This window comes from Cyrtonyx montezumae, unplaced genomic scaffold, assembly GCF_038088225.1.
Source record: "Cyrtonyx montezumae isolate F1298 unplaced genomic scaffold, pur_monq_1.0 scaffold_20, whole genome shotgun sequence".
NCBI classification, from domain to species: domain Eukaryota; kingdom Metazoa; phylum Chordata; class Aves; order Galliformes; family Odontophoridae; genus Cyrtonyx; species Cyrtonyx montezumae.
Window position 1 is genome coordinate 800,114 of NW_027071937.1, and position 24,503 is coordinate 824,616.

General features: G+C 39.6%; 1 protein-coding gene across 1 annotated transcript; it reads right to left on the reverse strand.

Annotated features, from left to right (window-relative positions):
- Positions 1-137: 137 nt before the first annotated feature.
- Positions 138-24,500, reverse strand: GAPVD1 (GTPase activating protein and VPS9 domains 1). The gene is made up of 29 exons (XM_065737377.1): positions 24,034-24,500; positions 23,380-23,529; positions 23,024-23,112; positions 21,122-21,333; positions 19,906-20,749; positions 18,693-18,779; positions 17,739-17,873; positions 17,427-17,616; positions 16,542-16,622; positions 15,196-15,356; positions 14,167-14,296; positions 13,171-13,296; positions 12,195-12,368; positions 11,755-11,895; positions 11,125-11,259; positions 10,446-10,565; positions 9,875-9,952; positions 9,385-9,758; positions 8,753-8,840; positions 8,470-8,550; positions 7,710-7,832; positions 7,125-7,254; positions 6,606-6,715; positions 5,835-5,994; positions 5,190-5,377; positions 3,602-3,815; positions 2,957-3,029; positions 1,911-2,108; positions 138-1,241 (listed from the first exon to the last, which is right to left on the reverse strand). The coding sequence occupies exons 4-29, from the start codon at positions 21,304-21,306 to the stop codon at positions 1,101-1,103; spliced, it is 4,467 nt and encodes a 1,488-aa protein (XP_065593449.1). The 5' UTR covers positions 21,307-21,333; positions 23,024-23,112; positions 23,380-23,529; positions 24,034-24,500; the 3' UTR covers positions 138-1,100.
- Positions 24,501-24,503: the final 3 nt, after the last annotated feature.

Below are 24,503 nucleotides of genomic sequence, written 5' to 3' on the forward strand. Positions count from 1 at the left end.
TCTATAAAACACCCTGAACTGATGTCATGATATGTCTCATAAAGAACAGTGTTATATTTAAAATATTTTATATGAACAGTAAAACTTGCACTGCTGCATAGCAGACAACATGAAGAACATTTAGTAAAAACATTCACTGAAACCCCTGGTATATGCATTTAATGTCACTAATCAAAATATATATTACAGCCCAAGGTTCTGTTAAGGATCTCTGTTTGGGGTTTGTACAGTATACACAATATTTCAGAAAAAATATTACAGTAAGGTATTTTATAACTCCTCTTTTATATTAGGCTTATCTATTGTAACTTACAGACCCCCTCTCCTTTACACATTCAAACCTTCAGCACCCTAATGCCCTAGCCAAAAAGCATCCAGCTATCAACAAGCCCTGTCTATTATAAATTCCAGTTTCAGAAATTTCAGTACTCTTAATTACATTTTAATAAATAGTTCCGTCTGCCCTTTTGAAATCTTTGCCTTTTTGAGGAAGTCCTTTCATTTCCCAAAACGCAGTACGTAACGCCCTGTCAGAGGTCAGAGAGGCTTTTGCTTGTTTATTCAAAGGATAACGAGTCCAAAGATAATTCTGATCCATTAAATATAGTTATATAATATTTACACTGTCCTCTCTGGTTTTCTATTTAGGTGAAATACAATTGGTAACCAATGTCACCTACTACAAACTTTCAGCGTGGCTGGTGTTTCATTAATAAAAGGTGTATTAAGCTAGAAAGTACACTAAGTGGTAGCCCCAATTCTTGTTTCAGTGTTCCATTAGAAATGAAGTGAATTATTCACGTGAGAAAGAATTCAGGAAGAGGGGTGGTGGAAAAACCACACAGACTTTTCTGTATGTTTTGAGATTCCAAAATACCTGAAAACTGTGGTCCCTTTTGCAGTGCCAGTAACTACAGGGGAGAAAAATGCAACCAAAAGAGAAGAGGAAAACCTGTTAAATTAATTTGATTAGTAAAGGTGTGTTTTAAAATGCCTTGATTCTGTACACTATTATACAAGGAAAGTCTCTTCTTAGCTTTTGCAGCTGTTGTACATTCTTACAGACTCCTCTGCTATCAGTCTGCCATCTGTGTGCTCAGTTACTTGCGATCATCAATAGTTTTTATGAATTCAACGGCGGCTGTGAACTGCATCCACCAGTATGACTCTTCTCCAGATAAGCAGTTGGCATAGAAACTACTTATGTACTGAACAGTGGACAGCAAGCAAGGTGGATTTGCCTGAGGGTTAAAGAAGAAAAAGACACTAACAGTTTGTTTTCAAAACTAAGCCTAGAGAATTACAAGACACAGAATAAAAGTACACTCCCACTTCTGCAGCGATCCTGACAAACACCTTTCACGTGCTTATGTAACAGTGCAGGGCAGTGACTATTTATCCTGAGCACCCTCACTTCACACCCTCAGGAGCAATGCAACTCAATGAGAGGAGCGTTTCTCTAACAGAAAACAGGCAAGGCCACGAAAAGAAGGAAAGCACAGGCACAACACAAAGCCATCACAAACCTCAGCACATTAACCTGTTATTTTAGCATGTTATACATCACAGACCATTCTCCAAACTCAGTAGTAATGTGGATCTTGGTCACCAAAGAGAACATTAAACATGCACAAGTGATGGGTGCTGACAGACACTTGTCAAAAAACAAAAGGAACAACCACCCCAAAGAAGAAAACAATGAAAGCCAATTTTCTTAGTTACAACTGCAAAGTTTGCTTGGACTCTAAAACCTTCACTGTGACCACATTGCTATTTAAGCCTCCTGGATTAGCTCTGCTTTTACAATCTAGCATGCCTCTCGTTATCCAAATGAACTATCATTTTTCCTAAAATTTGCTTGCTTGTTAAAAGAATTAGTTGCAGTTTGTGATCTTTGCAGAAGAACTCACCTTTATGAGAACAAAGACCAGAACAGGAACAAAATCATCTGCCCCAGGTACTGAGTCTTCATTTGCCAGGCTGAGCAGGTTCATAATGGTTGAACACATTCGCAGGATACACTGCACTTTGTCTCTTGGGGTTTTGTAAGCACTTATTGTACGGATTTCAGACTGTGCAGATGGCCATGGTGCCTCCCGGAGATATACCTAGGAGAAAGAAACCCATGCACAGCTCTCATTTATCCACAATGCTACTGTGCTCCACAGAGGACACGGGGTACCAGAGGCAGGAGCAAGGCTCCGGATAAACGGGAAGCTTTGGGTCAACATGGTTCCAGTGCACACAGAACAGAGGTGGCTTCCTGCTGTGTTACAATGAAAAGAAATCACAAGGAGAGAACAGCATATGTGCAATTAAGATAATCCAACTGTACTTTCTCCTGACTTCTATATTACCCTATCCCAAAACAACACAGAGCTGCATGTCTGTCTTCCACATATAAGCAGCTTTATGAAAGCTTATCATTTTCCGTCACACAGATCAAACACTGAACTAGGAAGACTGCAAGAATTCATCCACTCACAGACTTCTTAAGTCTACCCATCTACTTTTAGACATTCTTAGCCCTGAGAACACTGGGCAAAAGCACAGATGTGCCAATGTTCCATTAACAATGGCTAGTTCTAAAAGCTAAATTGTTAACTTCAAACCACAGCCATAGCACATAAGACACATTAGAAATTAAAAGACAAGATTTAAACCCTTTATAAGGAAACTGTAAGAAAGTTTGCATCTTAGTGTAGCAGTACAGTATTACTGCTTCAATCTTACCATTAGGACAGAAGTAGTAAAATTTGAAGAAAAAGAAGAATTTGAAGAGATCAATGGATGATCCCAAAGTATTGGTGCAGCGTGTTTTTCCTGCAAGGTATTTCAGTTGCATGGCTGAAAACTTAAGTGTTACAAAACATATAGCAAAAAGATCCTCTCCTCATCACAGACACAAAACCCAAGAACCCCAACATATAGAGCAAAGGAAAGGAGAAGTTCTTACCTCAGGAATCTGAAGTGCTTTGTGGTTTGCAGTCACCACTTTAGATAACCTCTGTATGTGCTCGTGAAGGACCCTAAAAACAAACATAAATGACAAAAATAAGAAGTAAGCAGCAGCCAGCAGCCCCCTGGGGTTTCTCCCTATTTTGGTACAGTACAGGAGAGATCTTCAGGAATTTGTATCATGATGGTCCCAACCAATAGACTTGAAGTCAATAAGCAACACAGAGGACTTTTTCCATACAATCGAACACTACTACAAAGTCAGTAGAGAATTCAAAACAGATGTTCTATAAAATACAACAAAAGCCCTAGATGGAAAGTACTGGACCAAAACAGAAAATAAGGAAGGAGCCCTGAAACAGATTTTATTTATTATCTCAGCACATGCACAGAACTGAAAGTCTTTATGTTAAATCATTACTCTTTTAACTTTATTCTGCTCTTGTGGTCTGTTGCAAACACAAACTTTTGCATGTGTTGCTAAAGCAATTCCTGGTTCTCATACTGGATATTCTGACATGAAACATCAGTTTGTACAGCTTGGCTGCCTTAAGAGAATCAAGCCTGTCCCATTAAGACCAACAAGCAGCCATCTGCACCAACAGCAAAAGAGAAACCACAAATTTAAACTACTGTGACTTACTGGTCACGCAAAATATCTCCATCCTGATTAGGGTAGAATGCAAGTTTGAAAATACGATTCATCACGCTGCGCTCTATGGCTAATTGTGCATCCTGAAGCTGCTCTTCACTGGCATTCTGCCATATGGCATCCTGAGCCATTGCTCCATATAGGAACTGAAGAAAATCTTCAACTTGGGCTGTTTTATCATCTGCTGCTGTAAGTTTCTGGAAATCTGATAAAACGTTAAAGGAGAACACGTTCAAGTTAAGGTAATAAAACAATATTTCCAATAGGTTTTTCTGGAAAGAAGAGCTCAGAATCCACGCTGTTCTTGCCTGGCAACACTGAGGCTCTGTTCTGCCCACACCTTAGTCAGGGAAATCCATGTTGAGAGCACTTTAATTCAATACAGGAAATAAAGGAAAAGTATGTAGAACGCATTCAGTTAAGCACACGCTCACAGTACTCTGCTTGATCCTACATTAATCACTTCCTCTGCAGTACCAATTCTTGCCACCCACAGAGACAACACCCAGAATAATCTCAACAACAGTTGCTGGTAGGAATCAGCACGAGCAAAGTTGTCAGATGCTAGAGGAGACTAAAAAAAAAAGAATCAAGACAACTCATGTGTACCATTTTTATCCCTACCTTTATTAAATACATATAGTTTCAACTATTCATGTTTACCTACAAAATGTAGAACAAGTGGTGCAGCCAAGTTAATGCAGCATGACCAAATCACTGGCAATTCATCAGCATCGTATTTATAGCATTCTGTACCAGAAGACAACTGCCACTCACATCTGCCAGCAGCCTGAATGCCACAGTTGCCAATTTCTCTTTTAGATCATCCAGGAATAGATGCCTCCATTCAGACCCAGGAAAGGGCTTAACTCCTTCCTTGGACACTGAATCTTACTAGCAGAACTTGAACGTCAGTACGTACACTAAAGGCCAGCCTACACAGACACATTTAATATGTAGCCCTGCACGCTCCAGGAGTAAGAACTGACTCCAAATTTCTTCTATCTTCATTACACCAGGTTTATGCATATATTTATATTATTAATTATTTAATATTATTTATTAATATTAATAAATTATTTCAAGAAAGTCTGTTTTGAGAATTGCCTCTCTGTGCTAATATTCTTTATGCTATGGCATTTCCACATCTTCAGTACCTATAATTCAAAGTACTACACATACTTGCCACATCTTCCAAGGTACAACCACAGCATCAGTACCAATGACTGAATGCTGCAACTTCATTTCTCATTTCTTCATTTGTATGTTGATCTGAAGTTATTAACACAATATTCATGCTCACAGCAGATGCTAGGTAGTATGACTTTGCATAACCTTTTAAGACAGGTAAAGTCAAATTACTTTAATTCTCCCAGCCTATGAGAAATGCAGGCAGCTGCCACAGCCATAACACCACAACATTAAATCACAATAATCCACACATCTGAGCTAAAACAGAGGTTACTTTAGGGATCTGCTCCTCAAATAGTTAGTTGTGCTTTGAAACATTAACACAAGCTAGCACATAGGTAAGTAAGGAGTGAAGGAACAAAAGTAACTCAGTCTGCACTAATCTTACCTTGAATAAACTCCCTGATTTTCTTTTCTTTGCTCTCCAGCAGTAACCTCACGCACACTGTAGTGAAATATCTGTTGGCCACTTCCTTATCTCGCAGAACTCTTTGCAGAAGCCTTTCCAAGTGTGCCTGTGTTGTCTGCAGGCCTTGGCGACATCGAGTTAAATATGCAATATATGGAGCTCTTTTCCTAAAAGAAATGTTCTGCATTAGATTCACAGGAAAGATAGAAATTAATAGTTTTATAAACTGCTAAGCTGTAGTACAAGAAGAGTCCTGAACCTGTTTTCAAACAAAGATAACACCTGAATTAGGAAGTTCAGTCTTACACAGACTTCACTGCCCTTCCAGCACCGCAGAATGCAAGGCTAAAGCAAATCCTGAACTGCATCTCTTTGAGTGCTGGAGATAGTTATTAGCCACAAGCTGATTTAGTTCAAGTTTTTTACTATTTGAACTGGCTTGAGGTTCACACTTTTGTAAGTCATTCCCAGAAAGAGGAGACAACTTCATCGTTTTGTGGGAAAGCAGAAACGTAATAAACTCATTTAGTGAGGTACAATTTAAATGAAGGACCTTTCTAATCTGCTAGTGAACAAATGCAAACATTCAGAAACCCATTAAGAATAAGATACAGAATAAACTACCTATAGTCCTCTGCAATAGAGGCCAGCAGCTTCCGACAGGTCCTGTTATCAAAGCGGCTTACGCATCGCATCGTTTCTTGCAGCTGGGCCATCAAGTTTTTGTCTTGAAGGTTAATAGCTTCAGCTAGCTGAACTTTCAAGAAGCACACAATTTCATTATCTAATATAGAACAAAGGAAAACTATTAAAGAAATACAGGCACAATCAAAACAAAAAAAAGTTCTTCAATATGGGAAACAAACATTCAAAAGTTTAAACAAACTTCTGCACATGAAGCAGTAAGCGTTCGTTATTGCATCTTTGAATCTTCCAGATATCAAGGAACACATTTTTCTATCATTATCCAGTATTGAGGACTATTCTGAAACATGAAGAGGAGTTGATCAGGAGTCAGATTCACCTGTCTGCAAATAAACCTACAGTGGAGGGGCACAAACACAAGGCATAGAAATGAAGTCGAAGGGAAGACTCAGCAAGTCATTGAAGCCATTATCTTGCTACTGTAGAGTACTTCCCAACAGTACACATATTTACATATCTTGGGAGTCTGTTCTACAGCCTCATGCTCTGACTATAATGAGATACAACACCAAACAAAAAACCCACCAGATGTAGTAGGCAGTCAACTTTCTGGTAACTAAGAAAGCCCATGGCTTCCAAGGCAATGACAAACAGAAAGTTACCACAAATAGTGCCCCCAGGTGCCATGAGACAGTGGAAAGGAAGAGATGCATACAATACAAAACTCCTGTATGTATAAAGAAAGTTTACCCTCAGGGTCTGTGTGATCTGGCAGACCATTCCTTGTTGAATGTGATAACATTGGAAAGGCAACAGAATCTGCTGAACAGAGAGCCAACCTCAATTTCTTCTTTGCATCCCTTAAAGAGAAAAAACATTTCCTTAACAAGGTTGCTGCGAGGACTGCTTCTTCATCAAGCATTCTATACCTCTTTTTCTTTTTAAAATATTGACTAAAAATTATGTGACATAATTTGAACATACCAATGTTGTCACGACAGAAGAAAGACAGAAGAGTATCACTTCTGATGATACACCATTTAGACCCATTTCACAGCAATTTTCCTAAACATAGCTCTCCTATCCCCTCCCACCTCACTGGAAATACAACAGTTTGAGACACTAAAAACTGAAAGCATGTAGATGCTTACAACTGAAAACATTATTATTCACTTTTTTTTTTTTGTGTGTGGGGGGGGGGAATGGATCACATGGCTTCAGCTTTCGAATCTTCTTTGTGGGCAAGACTAAATTTGAAAATGCATTTACCTATAGGAGAAAGCAGAACTTTGTGGCTGAGCTACTTGACTTGCAGAGTCTGGGAGGTCATCTGCAGACATGTTTTGCAAAGCCTCATCACGTGGAGAGTCGTGCACACTCTCACCATCCCCTGTAGTCTCTATGGGGAGGAAAAGTGATACTGAGGAGTCAGAAGAACCTAGACCAACACCTTCTGATTCATTCTTGTTAGTATAAGAGGGAAAATGGAGACAGTAAGGTAATTTGTTCTAAGTTGAAAAAGCATATTAAAAGACACCATCTGCAAGTCACTAAGAAGAAATTGAATCTGTTTTCAAAGGCAATACACTTCTTCAGTTTCCATTAAAAAAAAAAGCAAACTGGTAAGAGGTGTGCTAGCAACAAACCACCACCTCAGAGGCAACGCAATGACCCATCTTCAGGAATACTGATTTCATTCCCAAACTCAGAGAGACTCCGCCAATGAGAAAACGTTCCTGTTTTAGAGCTCACATTGCTATGCTATGTTTGTCTAGAATACTGATGTGATTGTTTGGTTTTTTCTTTAAGAGGGAGAAACTACGTCGGTGAGAGCTATAAAAGTCAGGTTCTCACCTCCACTGTCATAGTTTACTAAAGCTCCTTCACTAGGACTGGTTCGCTTAATTGCATTCCGGTATTTGTCCAGAATATCTTCTGCAGCTTGAGCCTGTGCACTGAGCCTTGGGCTTGGATCATCTGAAAAAGCCATTATGAACAAAGGAGTAAACCTTGAGTTATGCCAACTGAAAGCAAAATACAAAAAATGCACACCCATGTATTCAGATTCTAGCCACAACAAATAGCTACTTGCATTCTGTGTAACCACAATTCCAAGCCCAAAGCAAAAGCAGGAGTAAAAAGGAAGAACTATAAAAGTAAGCAAATAAAATGAGATCGTTAGCATATTTATATGCTATACACAAATGGCTCTTGTTTATTTGAAGACCTCTAGAAACGACTAAGCAAACAGAAAACTAAACACCTAGGTTCGAATAAAGTTTGATTTAGCATGTAAGGAATTATCACAGAAATGTGTCTGCAGCTACCCTTACAGCTCAGCTGTGGTGAGGATATAAGCTTTGTAATGAACATTTAGAAAAATAAGTGAAGACCTGAGTCTAGATTCCAGTACTATTCAAACTGACTGAAGCATGACAATTTAAAACCAGTCTTCAAGGTAACAATCATCATTCACTTCCTTATTCAGACAGCTAGCTGTGAATATTAAATACAATAGGCCATACCCTTCTGTAAATAGACACATAATGGGCACTCTGGAAATCTGCAGGGCATGTTACAAGAGAAAATCACTGTGATGATATTATTCACATACCTTGTAATGTTGCATATCTGTCAGGTACCATATCATCTTTGTCTTTTTCCTGTTTTTCTTTCTTTCTAAATGGAATTGGAGCTGAAAAATACACGGTAACTTATCAGGGGCTATGCTGAGATAATGGCCAGACTGAAAAAATGTTTTAAGAGGACAGCTACTACTGTGTTGTGCACCAACACAATGTCAATCTGATAAGCTGCTCAAAGTGAAACATTTTATAGTGAAGACATTAAAGATACAATAAAGGCAGCATGCCCTAAGGTACCCAAACGAGACAGACCTTTGGGCATGGCAGACACAAAACGTTTTCTCCACCACGGCTTGTTTCTGTCAGACTTCTCATCATCGCTGTCTTTTCGCTCATCAATCTGTGGAAGCACAGGGTTTACATTTTAAAATGCACCATATCACATGTAAGGACAGAATTTCTCCTTGACATTTACCAGTTATACTCTATCAACTGAAAAAATAAAACCCAACAGAACTACAGCAGTGCACAGAAAGAGTAGACTAAGTTAGGCTTCCCTCTTCAGAAGCCATGCTTTTAAGTATGAAAAGCCAAAATTGAGAAGAAATTTATATATATATATATATTTTTTTTTTCAATTGTTTCTCAGGATCTTCAGAACTTGAATTTTAACAATACAACCAAACTATTTCTGAAGGCTCACTAAGTCTCATTTACTGGAAACAGTAAATTTAAGAGGAACAGGCATACTTAACTCACTCTGAACATCTGTAGTTTTCACTTGTAAAAGATCACTGGTCATTTTTTTAAAAAAAGACTGCAGAAGCATATTGTAATTCCTCAGTTAAACACATTTAATACTTCTACTTTTCTGGCAAGAGAAAAATAATTATATTGAGCACAGTAGGAAAAAAATAAACATGAAATGATGAATAGAGCCTCACCTCTCCCCTAGAGGAGTCTTTACTGGGAGATGAAGATGATGACTGAGATGTAGCCATCAGAACAGCTGTTCCTGTGCTGCTGGTTGGCATTGGAAGCTCCCTCTCCTCATTACCAGGACGTCTGTTCCACCCAGGATCGCTCATAGGTCTCCGAACTGACGATACAATATCTGAACTCCTGCTGCGGACCAGCCTTTCTGGATAAGAGTGCCTCTGCTTGAAGGCTTCTAAATCAGTTGGAATTAAAGTGTGAGACCCAAAGTTTGGTAATCGGGCCTCATTACCTCCCACAGCTCCTTCCAAAATTGGGGGATCTGGTGGTGGGTGAGATGGTCTTGCATAGTGTACTTTAGGCCGTACTACAGCTGACACACCTGAGGTAACAGACAGAAAGGAAGCCACACACATTTTATTAACATTCATCCAAATACGTCAATAACTAGCACAGAAATAGTGAATGCCAATTTTCAGCTTTTTCCTTATAGCTTACCCTCACTGGATGACAGAGGGTCAAACAATGCAAGCAAAGAATCTGTCTGAGAAGGAGGAGATGTCAACTGACTGGCTCCTGAAACACAGGGAAACACAAATTAGCCCTGCACAAAGAATGATCTACACGTAAGAAACATTAAAAAAATAGCCTTCAGTAACAATTATAAAAATTTTAGAAGTACTTAAATATGCTTAAAATTTGTATTCTTTATTTTAAAAATATTGGAAGATGCAAAAATGACTGAAGGACCGTACCACAGAAACAGGAAATCCTGAGGTGTAGACCAACCCTAATGAGGAAGAGGGATTACAGACAACATAAATAAACAGAATTAGCAAAAGGTGATCTGGTTGAAAGATTGGTCTCTCGTACTAGAGAGTACAGGTCCCTTTGTCAAACAAACACAGTGCCAGCAATAAGGAAAACCTCTGAAACAGGAAAAATTGAGAGGAAGTTTTCTTTCATTCTCAGCTTCGACTGCACTCCTAGTAAGATGTGACACTGAAGGATTTTAAACATGTAATTGTAACCAATGTTGTGAGAGCTCATTTACAGGTATCTTACTTACCATGGGCCGTTTCATCCATGTCAGGACTTGTGACAGAATCTTTTCCCCCAAAGTCAGAGCTGCATTCAGACCTGAGATCCTCAATCTTATTAGGAATGTCTTCAGATGTTGCACTAATACCTTCCATATAACAAAAAAAGCACCTTCAATACTCTTTTCCAACAAAAAGGAGGCAAAATCCTAATCTGCTAAAATGTTATTAATGTGCTCACCAATCAAGTCCTAACTCGCAGCAGTATCTAGAGACATTCTATACTCCTAAAGCAAGACTTTATTATGTCTGCTTTATATCTTCAATGGTTTTAACATAGCCACGAACACACTGAAAAATCAGCATTAGAAAGATGCTTCATTCTGATTCGCACTTTGTGGAAAATTAGGAGCTGAAGTATACATATATGCTGACTTACTTAAAGTTGTCATAATAAACAAAACACAAGAAAGTAGATACTTCTTTCAAATCATCACCCCACTGCTCGCCACTGCTACTGTAGCACAGATTATTTGATGCACTGCTACCATTTTTTAATTATTTTATAAGAATTACTGCTTTGAAAAGTCATGAATGAATATATAAAGTTGTAGCTAATTTTTCTCATTACATTAAAGCAAGTGCAGCAAAGTAGATATTGATTGTGTTCTAACATAGCAGTGTGTTTTCAGAGACAATTAAACCCACCTGATACAACACTGAGGCCTGGTGTACTGGGTCGAGAACTGACCTCCCTTACATCTGTGTCATCTGATGTGCTACCCAGCCCAGAACAGCTTTCCAGTTCTTGCAGCCTTTCCTCCTGTTTCAAGTCTGGGGCTTCTACAAACAGAGACAACAGAAAGAAAAGAGTATCATGACTCAATGCCAGGTTCCCTTAAAACTCACCCACAGAAGGAAGAGTGTTGACTTAGCATAGGGAGTTTAAGCTAAATGAACCAGTTCAGCGAGATAGTGGTGCCCCAACCACATAAGCACTTGGCAAGTTTTTACTGGATTAAGTATTGCATTACTTAGAGACAATGGTATAAAGTTAACTAAAATAAACTGTGAGCAAAGTTAGCACTAAGCATCAGTGGAAAAGAAAGCCAACAGAATTCTGCTGCAATCCCTTCTCTCTCTTTTTAGCACTTTGTAAGTACAAGTCTCTCTGCCTAGGAATACTTCATCCTTCTAATACTAAAAGCTTTCACAAACATTAAGGTAATGCTGTTGAATGTTAGGACATTAGGAGAGCGTTTCCTGAGGAATCTGAGACAGAGGCTGTTAATATATACACCTCCAGTTCACACTAAGCACAAACTACACAGTTCTGACCTGAGTCACTTGGTAATACTTCCACACTCCAGGCCTCACTTGTGGTTTCTGAGATGGTTGAACCCGTGCAAGGATCAAGCAACACAGATCCTGAACCTGGCAAACACAGCAAGCTGCCTAGCATGTTCTCTGCAGCTGCACCTGCAAAAGTAAAGCAGAAACGTATAGTGGCATATATACTTCCTGAAGACAGATCTAACACAAGAGACAAATCAGACAACATTTCAGGTGTCCTTAAGGTAATAATGAAAGAATACTGTAAATACAGAAATGAGTGACTGAACACAATACAGGTCGCAGGCACAAAATCTTTCCATTGAAAAGATCTACTTTAATGAATGCAAACATTTATTTAGGAAGAGATGAGATGAGCTTTGTAACTTGACCATTTTACAGCAAGCAAGGAGCATTTTAACAGATAAAGTGCACAACTGAGTTACCTGCAATTTCTTGTAAACGATCTTCGTCAATATTTGGATCAAAGTCACTACCCAAGACATCTGTACTCCAAGTTTCACTCACAGTTTCTGATATATCTCTGTCATCAGTCAACCCCATCATATCACGGATTTCAAATTTACGGAGCTTGTCATCGAGATTATCCTGAGTTGTGGCTATATAAAAATAAAAAGTACAGAATTTTTGAAGGGTCTCTCCAATTATTTCTTATTGGAAATGTATAGGAGTACATTAAAAACAAAACAATAAAGCCACAAATTCTGTCAGATAAGATAATGTTTAAAAGTATCATTTGTGAAGTGCTTTTATACTACTCAAGAGATGGTGCCTAAAAGCACCGAAGTACATCTGAAGTGTAAGAAAAATCTTGAACTATATTTGGTGACAGAAACAAACAGACAAAGTAATAGATAAAATTAACACATTGTCAGGAAACTTAAAACAATTCCTATAAAAAGGACTTCTCACAGAACTGCTGAGGCTGGAAGGGGTAATTGAAATCCAAACCCCGCTACTCAAAACATGGTTAATTACAGGTTGGCTCAAGCCCACATCTAGTCATATTTTGGAAGTCTATAGTGCTGGAGATTCCAAAACCCCTCTGGGCAACTCATTCCAGTGCTTGACAAATACTTATTTAAAGAAAGACCTCCTTATTCCCTTGAAGAGGAAGTTAAGTATCAAGCAAAACATTAAATGCACTTTCCTATAGAGGACTTAAGTCTCAAAATCCCATACATTCTTCTTTTCCTATGAACTACGAGAAATACCTCTAGGGGAAAACAAAACAACAGCAAGAAAAAAATCCAAACAAAAATAAATGCAAAATTGATTGTACAGAGTGAGCATTTACTTATTTTTGCCCCAAACTACTCAATTTTTCAATCTTTTTCTGCAGAACTGCAGCTTTCCCATCTACAACACCACAGACACTTGATCCAGAGAATCTGCACCTGCCTTGTTCATGCTCCAGCAGCTGCAGAGCTTCAACACCATTGCTCCCAGAAGGACCTGCACCAAGCTCTGATACAGACTCCCCTTCCAAATCCAAAGATGATACTGAGTTAGAGCGATTTGAAGGACCTGGAAAAAAATATTTTATTGTAAATCTGATTTGAATACTAGTTCCTATATATATTCCTATATATATATTTTGGATTAGCAATCCAGGAGACAATTAACAAAAAAAGTGAAATGAAATAGTAGTTCTAATATAAAATACCAAACTGATAAACCTAGTGTTTGTCTACTCTTAATCTCTACTTGATAGGTACTTAACCTGCACTGTGATTTGTACTTCACTTTCATAGAGGACCATACTGATTATAACAACCAAAGAACACATTACCAGAGAAGGCTAGAACCTCACCATTAGCACACTTTGGCTAAATGTCAATAAAGACACTGACATTAACACGTTTAATTGTCCACTAGCTCGTTTGCTTATTTTGAGAAGAGTAAAAACCATGTGATTGAAGTTATACAAAATAATGCCCACTATATACTTCATATAAACCTCTTCAATACAACAGATAAACCTTGCTTTGTTGTGCCTGAGGTTCATAAAGAAGTGTGCTGAGCCCAAAAACCACTCTGAGATATGTAACAGTTAATTAAAACCATGATGAAAAAAGTCTGAGAACTCTAATTTTAGAGATAAGTCAGTTTACCTTAAATGTAAGTGGTGCAATTAAATTTTTAAAAATCCCTGTTTTCATCTTTTAAATACACTTCTTTCTGACATAATTTCAGACTAAGCTGTATTTTTGCAGGCCAAAATTCAGTTCCAGACCTTTTTCTCTGAAGGACTAACAGAAAAGAAAAGCTCTTGAAGTAACAAAACAGCAGAGATGGCATGCTGTATTTAACAGAAGTTCCTTTCATAGTTAAGGAGTGAAAAAGAAGAAAAAAAAAAAGGAACAAAGCTTCTTGAAGACTTAAGTAACCCTTCACCTTCAGATATTCCTTCCAGATTATCACTGCAGAGTGAAAAGCGCAAGGTTTTATCAGGTTTACCATGGAGTTTGTTTTCATCAACAGGGACATCTCCTTGTCCGCCATCTGACAGCTGCATATTTAAGACCTGGGAATAAAACAACACTTCCTTAAGTAATCTATTTTCTATTTTATTCCTCATAATTACACAGTAAACAAAACACTGCACACAATTTTGTGGGTTTTTTTCCCCTGCATGCTAATGGAACAAATTTCTAACACTCCATTTGAAAAAAAAAAAAGTTAGCTTCAAAGAGCCCAGAGAAAACGTAAGGCAGCCAAGACATGAACACAAGGCAAACCCTGCTAACAACAGAACCTGTAGCTCCCTCCTCGGCCCAGCCCTCAGCCTAACATGTAAACTCATGGTTACATAAGGCTACAAGAGGAGACAATCCGACCTACTGGGCAAGATAGCAAAGATGAAAGCAGAATGCTGTTCTGTGCCTGCAGGAGGAAGCTGTACGAGCAGCCCTGTCCTCAGAGACATCTGAGGGCAGTGAGGCTGCAGCTCCACCTCACAAGAAGCTTGGCTGGTGTGATGCAATTCTGAGCCATCAAAAACTTTGGAATCAGCATTCCAGTGCTGTCACTGACACATGTCACTCAAGGCAAAGGACAAAGCACACAGGGAGGTAATGGAATTAATTTACGCAGGTCTGGTTTGCTCTTAAGCATGTTAGAAGACAAAGCCTCTTCATAAATCTGCCAGCTTCATTTTTCCTGTGTTAATATACTGACTTTCAGACCTTACAGATGTACCAAGTTGTTGGTAAACAACTTCTAACACAGGGAGGACTGACATTAAATACCCAAGTTCAATAAAGCAAACAAACAAACAAAACAAAACAAAATTAAAGTGAGTATTCTACATTCCTGTTCTGGATTTACTGCCCAAACTCAAGTGTCCCAAGTTCATTGTTCTGCTACTGAGGAACATGGAGGCTGTATTTTTCAAAATATCTGAGCTTTCATGATGTTGCATACCTCATTTTCTGACATCATTCCTGGAGTAATCTGTGGACCTGCTCCCAAGGAAATCACCAGCACTTCTTCTGGCTGAACTTCTGGGATGGTCTCCTGGGAGGACCCTTCGTGATCCCCATGCTGATCCATGAGAATATTTGACCTACTTCTGCTACGAGTTGCTAAGAAAGTATTTTGAAAAACCAACATTTGAAAGCTTTTCCTTGTTTAGGGAGAAAAAATGACAGTAAAAATGGAAATACAGAACTGTAATGTTTTCAATTGGTAACATGCATGCTAAGAAACTTATAAAATGCAGAGTCTTAGTAGAATTTGAGAGAAGGAACTAGTGTATAAAATCGAGTTACTGGGCTGTGAAAAAGCAATCTTTGACAGGAAAGTTTAGAGAAATAAGGTACATTACATCCTGTTTGCCTACACAAATCAGTATCAATTTCAGTAACTTTATTTGGCCCACCCTTTTGACACATGAAGTCAAAATAAAACCAAGCAGTAGCAGATTTCACTCAGTGGCTGCAGAAGAGAAGCTTAGGAGCTGTACTTGGAGGTGGGAACACATCATCTGCACTTTGTTATAAAGAGTACTCCATCCATGTAATTCAAAGGGAACTCAAAAGATATCTCAAGTAGCTAAACACACCCACAGAGCCCAGAAAAGACATATACCCTCAAAAGAGGCTGACACTGGACTAAATAAACAGGGAAAGTTTACAAAGCACCCAAAAACAAACAAAAAGATCTCTTGAGAAACAGATTCTGCATTTGTGAAATTCTGCAATCCAATCACAGAAAGACCCTCAGTAAGTTAGTGGAGAACATTAAGAAGTCTGTGACCAACAGACAAGGTCGACGTTCCTGTGGCTTAAAACTGTTTGAGAAATTGTTCTCTAAAGAAGCAGAGAAAAGTTATTCCAGCAGTTGTCTGAAACACAGATGCAAAAATTCAGCATCAGGTGTTCGACTACTTTGTGACTCATCATCAGCCTTTTCAAGTAGCCCCATCTTCCCCTGTTTGGCACTGTGAAAGGAAAAACACCCACGTGGAATTAAGGCTGCTAAGTATGGTAGCATGACACCAGCCATTTCTTTATTTGATCTAGGAAAAACAAGACAAGTGTGCAGAACTAACAGGCCAAACTTTGATTTTAAAATTATCAAACACACGTAAGGTTCGGGTTGCTCTTTCTTTTTTAAACTAGGTGTACATACAAAATGAGCTTCATGTAGAAATCAGTGAAGTAAAAAAGCAACAGATTGACAAAGTAAACCAACAGCATGCTGAAGTACTACAGTCATGTTAGAAATAACAGTTTCACAGAAAAGAACAGAAAGAGGGCATTACCCACCAAAAGGGGTTACTAGAGTTATATGAGCTGAAAGATTGGTAGCAGAGGTATCCCAGGCAGTAATGGCTGCCAATTGCTGTCCTGGATTTCGAAAGCATTAAAATGAAACAAAAGAAATAATTTTGAGCGAAGACACTGTTTTATATCATAAAATAAATGCTATTGTGCCAATATTTTATGATCTAAGAGACCAGAACCATTCAGATGCAGAGTTAAAACAACATGGGATAGGTTCGTTTGGGGGTTTAGGATCCTGCACTTCATAGCTGGCTCTGTACAGCTGGATCCCACTACAAACTAACACCAAATCTCTCAAATGAGCAAAGATATCCCATGTGGTCACACCCACATTAATATACACCAGAAGAGCACCATACTTCCTATTTTAACAGGAAACACTACTGAAATGGAAAAGTTCAAGATCGGAAAAGCTACTTGCAGATAACAGAGGAAAACAAAGGGACAGTCTCTTCTTAACACACACTTTAGAAGTTCTTCTTCTTCCTCCTTCACATTAGCTCCCTTCTAAGACTCAATCATTTTAATCTCATCCTGTCCCACTAATTAAGTGTCAGAGCTTCCATCTTACCACATTCCTCAGCAAACTTCCCACCTTCACCTTTTTCCATTATTACCCTTTGCACTGGACTGAGTAACAGCTATGGCAGCATTTTTCTCCAGCTCAGTACAGAGTGGAGAAGCAAAGCGTGCTTGCATCAGAAAGTAGTAGAGATGCCTGTCTGTGCAAAAGAAAATACTTCACCATCTACACATAAAAAGTAGAACTGAAGGTGCAGCCAAAGAGTACACCAAAAAGAGGACTGAAAAAATGGTAAAGAAAAATGGTATCAGAAGGCATACCAGAAGACTGCTTGCTGTCCTTACCTATTGGCAATCGATTTTTTTTGTTAGCTGGAGTGGTTGCAGGAGAGAGCTGTGGGGTATTGTACGGAGTCATTTCAAGGCTGCTGCTTTTCCCTGGTTTGTTCTGGGGTAAGTTTGCTAGCAAGTTTTCCAAGGCCATCCGATCTTCCTTAAGTTGATCACTCAGCATTACATTTCGCATAAAACCAACCTACAAATTTAGAATTAGCATTGTTAAGAATTGCACAGTAAATTATCAGCCCTGCTTATCGACTACCTGCAAACACATGGGGCAAGTTCATATTACTTCCACTTAAAAACTTAAGAAATTACCAGAGTAGTTAGCTGGCTGTATGTCATGTAAACCACTGTTCTACTCAGCCCCTCCAGAAGGTTAACTGAAGACATGGGAGGAGTTTCAACTGCACGCCCATCAATAACGACATCCAGGAAAGCTGCAACACAGCTCTGCAAGAGAAAGTTTGGAAACAAAAGACCTTTTACCAGAGATTGGAAAAAACTTCTTATAGTTTTAAACTGCCTCGCTGTATAGGAGCAGCTTCAGATTTTCAATAGGAATTGCACTGTTTATGGCAAACAACCTGCCCTGAAGAATGTGCTGAGCAGAGGCTAAAAGTGAAACAAGAAAACATCATGCAGCATCACTTTCTAACCTGACTGTTACTTGTATAATAAATGCGTAACCTTGTTTGATGACTGCACAACTGTAATTAGAAAAATCTTCAAGCTACATTAAAAAGAAAAAAAAAATCAGTTTGTAAGTAACAGCAGTAAATCAAAACCCATTCACTTCACTGTTCTGATGAAAGTAATTGCAGAATTGCTACAGAGGACTGACACTAACAGAAAAAGGCAAACAAAAAAAAGCAAGAAAGGAACAGAAGTTCGTTGTGCTAAAAAATTACTTTTTCCAACACTAGAATTCACACAGAAGTTGTCTGCAGAGCTGAGTTTTTTCTTCAGGTTCAGAAGAAAAACACAGACAGCAACTCAGCTTTTCACTTGAGAAGGTAACTAGCTTTAACATCTTTTCTATACTTCCTTTTACAAAGCAGCATTATGCCGGAGAAGAATTGAGAATCCCTGAACCTTGAATCTAGTACTCAAGATCTTGTTCCCAGCTCTGTGCAGGATTTCATCTGCTCTTCAGTACGTGTAACTCATAAATCAACTGCTTAGCAAGTCCTTTGCAATGTCTGAACAAAGAAGCTGCAGGAGGATGGAGCACACTCAGGCACTGTAGCCTCTTTCAGTTCAGACTCTTACTTTATCGAATTTAGCAAGGCTGCTCTTTGTACGTGGATCTCCCTCTTCAGAACCCGTCATTGCCAACTGCTGCAGAAGTCTCCCAACCTAGGAAAGAGAAGAATTATGAGGAATAAGCATTTCAAAACTACATCACGATGGACCATGCTATAACAGTTAAAACAACTCCTCCAGTCTACAAATACTAAAAAGCAAAGTGCAGTGGCATTTAACTAGAAAATCTGCACACATGGTGATCTTTGAGCATCCACAATTCCTCCCTAGGAAGGAACCATATTGTTTTTACAACACAACCTAGATTCAACTCTCAATTCTCACATCTCAAACCTAGACATTTTGAATAGCTATATATACTTTAAGTGAAAGTTGGAGGGAAAAAAAATAGGAAGAGAGACAACTCCAGATCAGAGAAAATAATTCCTATTGATCACCAACAGCAAACCACTCAGTTTTAAAAAGTTGCCAATTGCAAACTCTGCTCCAACATGCAGGCAGCGACACTGGACAGGGTTACTTACTGCAAGGCCCTGTTAGTAAACGTGCAGTGAATGAAATTCACCACAGTAATTATCCGTGGGAATCACTTACTGTCCAGTTCAGAGACATTTAAAAGTAGGTTCTGTTATACGTGTGGGAAATATCCTCCATTAAATATAATGATGCTCAATACCATCAGGTAACAGTTCTATAGTCTGTCGTTGTCTGAGATTTACACAGAGAGAAACATTTCTCATGAGGGCTGCAGAATACCCTAAGGTCTAATAAAACACACTGCTACCAGCAGGCAAACTGCCCACTACTGCCTGACAACATTTTTGTCGGTGAAGCATCTCATTATTTTGTTAAATTCCTGGCATAGTACAACTCAGCTTCACATGCATTCCAGAATTCATCTTACAGTTACAATTACACTTTAGCTTCCACTCCTCAGAGCAGCTTTCATGAAGTATATCTGCAACTTTTGCAAGAGAGAAAGGAATTCATGCCACGGCGTTTTCCAAGTCAATATTGCAGGCAAACAGGCACAAACTTTAGAACACGTCCTCCGAGCAATGATGACACAAACACTATGTTAGTGTTTGTCTTACGTACAGGATGGGCAATACTCTCTACCTTTTAATGTAGTACCACCTGTTACAGCATAGGAAAAAAAAAACCACCAAGAACATTTCTCTCCATGTCTTTTTTTAGACTAGTTCAAAATGAGTCATACCTGCATCAGATTAAATCTTGCGACCTCATTTATAGGAGCATCAGAAATTATCCCATACTGTTCTGGATTAACAATTGCAGGACAGATGAAACATGCTAGAAGGAGATCTGTGCACATCGCTCTGACCTCCCCAACCTCCAGCCTGTCTACACATGAGAGTGTTTTGTACATTTGTGACACAATCCATCGCAAGCTATGTGGAAAACAGTACGTGTTTTGTTTGAGATAGCCAATGAATTTGTTCACCAAGGTCACCAGCTTCGCCTCATTGGAGTCAACCATTTCTTGGACTCTTTGCTTGAATTTTTCTGTGCCTTTCTCTCCAAACAACTTTTCCTGTTGGACTGGAGAGAATCTCTCAATTAATTTGTTGGGATCAGTTTCCAGGTGATCCTCATCTTCGACCAGAAGCTGCATGATTGGCTCATGTAAAGTAGCAGTAAGAAAGAGTTTTGCAGAAAAAAGTCCTTCAGAGAAAAGCTTGAACAAGATGCTGAACGCACAAGTGCCGCGTCTCAACAGCCGCCTCGGGTTGTCACTCTCCTTAAGTTCAAATTCGATCAAGTAACGAAGGACTTGCAGGAGGTAGCTCTCATCCTCCTGCATGATGCAGTTGCCATAAATGGAGGTAAAGACTGTGTGAATGACACTCTGAGTGTTGTCCTGGTTGAGCTTCTCTCCGGCAACCAGACAGGATGCAATAAGCCTAGGGTTCTCTCTCAATCTGTTTAGGAATTCTCCATAAGCAGTCTCCTGAAATCCCAACTGCTTATATCCATCCACAAACTGCGTATCCTCCAAGATCTTTGCATGCTGACAGCACTCAGCAGGAGAAGCTTCCGCACTTAAGAAAAACATCAAAACACTTAGTAAACTCTTAAGCAAACAAATTTACCAGACGTCGCCCCCCCAAAAAAAGAGTTTTTCCATATAGTTAAACCAAGTGATTTCCAAATTCAGGAATAAGAACAGTTCGTTCCCATAAACCACAAAGAGAAAACAAATACCCACATTAGAAAGCTAGCAGTTTAAGCAGACAAGAAACAAGTCTCTGATGAGCCAGATACCTCAGTTTAGACTTATTTTTTAAAAGTACTTTTAAAATTAGCACAGCAAAGGACTCTAGATTCTAAGTGTGAAAATCCTGGTAGCTTTGCTGCAACTCCCAGAAGTTTAAGCAGTTGTTCTCCCCAGGGCCACCACCCCTCCAAGTCACCTTGTTATGATCAGTCTGTCCAAATTGATGCGTTGCTGCTTGGAAATCCACGCTGTGCGGTACAGCTTTTCAGCTGTCTTCAACACATCTGCATTCAGCCTCTGAATAAGTTGCTTTTCTGAGGTTACATACAGTCGTTCCTGCTTGAGGTGATGAGCCAGCGTCTGTATATCCAGCTTCACCATCTTTGACTGCAGACTACACAGTACTCACTGAAAGAAAGGAAAAAAAGGAACGAAATCGGTGAATTCGAGCAGTAACAGAAACAAGTTCTGTCAGCCCCAATGAAGTAATGAGCATTAAGTATGAAAAAAGAAGGCCATAAGCTTAGCAGTTAATAGCTCTGTGCCCCTTCTGCCTCTATGTAAGATCTCTGAGCTGTCAGTACCATTAACCCCTTGTCATGTCAGCACATCAGGGACACTTGCATGGGAGCCAATGGTATCTCCAGCTCACACTCACCAAGGGTTTGATCCAGATATAATACACAGCTGTCAGCTACCCTGGTAATGGATACAGGTCTGAGGGATGTGGTGGATAACCCTTGAAAGCTGCACTACGGTTTAAAGGTAAACTTAGCTCCTACAATCCCAGAGAAGCCCAGCTCTACAAGACTGTTCATTCCATGCTTGAGAAACTACAAATAATTTACCAGGCTCTTTTTACTGTTTTAAAGATCTGTGGTTCACTGCTCAGCAGAGCAGGAGATGATCACCTCTGAAGAATACAGATTAGTTCCCTAATCAGGAAAGCTTTTACATTTGTTGCTGCTTGTTGGTGTTTTTTTCCCCACTGTGAGAGCCTGATAACCAGGCGTGCTGGCAGCGACGGCCGCTCCGCGGGTGTATAATTACGTCAGGGTAAACTATAAATGTATGAACAAAAACCCAGGGGAAACAGAAACAAATACTGTCACATGTCTTTATGCATTAAACTATATATATCTTATTACATCTGATAGCTTAAAGGCCATTCCTAGCAAATACAGACAAACCTGTATACAAAGCTCTCCTTAAAAAAGAAAAGCAAGCAAACAAAAAACAGTGACCCTAATCAGCAGCTACAGCTCATGCATTTATGCTTTTCAAAGATGAGACCGAGCAAAAAACTTCAAGGATGCAGCAATTCTGATGCATCTAGGGCAGTCCCAGACAAATGATTAGAAAAAAAAGAAACACTGACATCACTGCCAAAGTTCTTTGAGAAACGAATAACTCTTGCAACTCATTTTTATTTTTAGTCACAGAATTTTAGGGCCTGCAGGAAAATAGCACCAAACTTGATATTGTCTGCAAAAAAAAATAACTTCTAGAGTTAAAGACAATCAATCAAAAGAGAAATAAATTTAAAAAAAATCAGCTAATACTCAGAAAGCAAGTACAACTCCCTGACAGCCTGGAGTCCGAATATGCATGCACGTCACCTGTCTGGTCAGCAAGCAAAAAGCACAACAGAACAGCTGAAAAGACCACAACAACACTGCCATGATTTGTAATGTCACCTATTAATACCCTATCAACTTGCCACTACTTTGAGTCTCTTCTCTATCTGCACAGCAGAACACAAACGTAATGAAAGTGAGAGGAGAACTGCTTTGAAACTGAGCTGAGGGAGGTTAGTAAGCACGGCTGTTTCCTCAGGAACTGTGAAATTCCACAGGGCAAGATGCTGACTGCTTGACAGCACTTTGTGCCCTGAATACATGAGAAAGGGATCAGCAGCTTCTTTGGCTTTACAGTCCTCCAAAACATTAAACTTGCTGGCAACTACCAATTGCTACCAAAATATACCTCTGCAGATAAGGAATACTTCATTCACTCTTATTACCAGTTTGAGAAAAATGAATTATTGTGAAGTCACGCAAGCATAGCCAAGAAGCAGTGCAAACAAGTGTGCGTTCACCTTCCACACCTGGCAGACGTCTGAGAACACTGGAGATGGAAAGCTGGAACTGTGACACACATGGACCTTCAGCAGCCTTCACACTCACTCTAAAGAAAGCACACAGCAACGTCAAAAAACAGACCGACCAACCTGGTTAAGCAACACGCTACCACTCCGCTCACACAGCCCAGACCTGAAAGGGGAACCTACCATCCGCACACCTACACGAGGCACTGCTCCCTCCAGAAACCTCTTCCCTTCCTGGTCAGCACAAGCAGACAACAGCTGCATTCCCTAAGCTTCCCACGCCGCACGGCATTCACGCCAGGCCACGCTCAGGACAAGAGCTTTGAGAAGCAATTAGCCACACTTACGTATTTGGTAATGCACTGCAGCAGGCAGCATCAGAGCAGACAGAACGGCACTGCTTCGGCTGCTACGGTTCCTGTTTATCAGTTTCTCATAGATGAAGCAGCCACCCATAATTACCCAATTACCTACTTCATAACGACCACTCCTCAAACCTGAAGCAAAAGATGTCTGTGTGGAACTGTATGAAGGAAATGTAGAAATCCAACTATCTGACACATCTGAAGAAACAATAACTCGTGCTATCTGCAAATTATTTTTTAATCCTGGTAACTTCACTTTGATAGGAGAACACTTCATTTCCTGTCAGATCTCTTAACAAGCTACTAATTGGAAAACTTACTGCAGCAATTCAAGGCGTTTCACCTCACAGCACCCTGCCACGACGGACTGCGTGTGCTGACCGCACTGCGATGTTTTGCCACACTATCAGCATGCCCGAAGTTCTTCAGAATCCAGGGCGATCTACGCCTTCGGTAAACACGGGACACACTGCTTCTCGTATCTCAGAGCCCCGTGGAGTGCTCCTTTCAATGTCTGGGTGCTGAACAGCAGCACACAGAGCGCGTTCCGTACTGTGGCACAGAAATAAGGGCCCCACTGTTACACACTTCTGCAGTTCATCGGAGAGAAAACAGATTAAGCAGAGCAGCAAGTACTGCCACGGTACACCAAACTCTTCTTCCTCCTCCGCTTCCTGCTCAGGGTTATTTGCTCTTCCTGCGTCTGGCTAAGCAAGACTCAACTTCCAAAGCAAGTTTGGGCAGATCTACTGCAGGCAGGGCAGGGCAAGGCCAAACTCAGATCGCTCCGTCCTACTGAGAAAGAATTCCTAAGCAAGCTTGAATAGCTTCCATGCTAATTTACCCCAGATTAAAATATCTCATCATCATTAATATTTATAGTAACAACAAACAAGCCTTCTTTAGATAAGCTAACAACCCACCTCCTGAAGTTGAGCTAAAAAAAACCATTTTTCAGTTCACCATGACTTAGGATCTGCCAAACCCTCACATTACAATACCCACTGTGTCAAACCACATATAACATGCAAAATGCATTTCAATCTGCTGCAATTCAAGTATCTAATCAATATTAATACGAATCACATACCTCAAGTTTGTTTCTG

Coding starts and splice junctions, on each gene's coding strand:
- GAPVD1 (XM_065737377.1), bottom strand. CDS start 21,306: ATGGTGAAGCTGGATATACAGACGCTGGCTCATCACCTCAAGCAGGAA. Junction 13,297..14,166: donor TCTGGAAGGAATATCTGAAG/GTGAAGGGTTAC, acceptor ATTTTTTTCCAG/GTCCTTCAAATCGCTCTAAC. Junction 6,716..7,124: donor AGTTCTGCTTTCTCCTATAG/GTAAATGCATTT, acceptor TTTCTCTTTAAG/GGATGCAAAGAAGAAATTGA.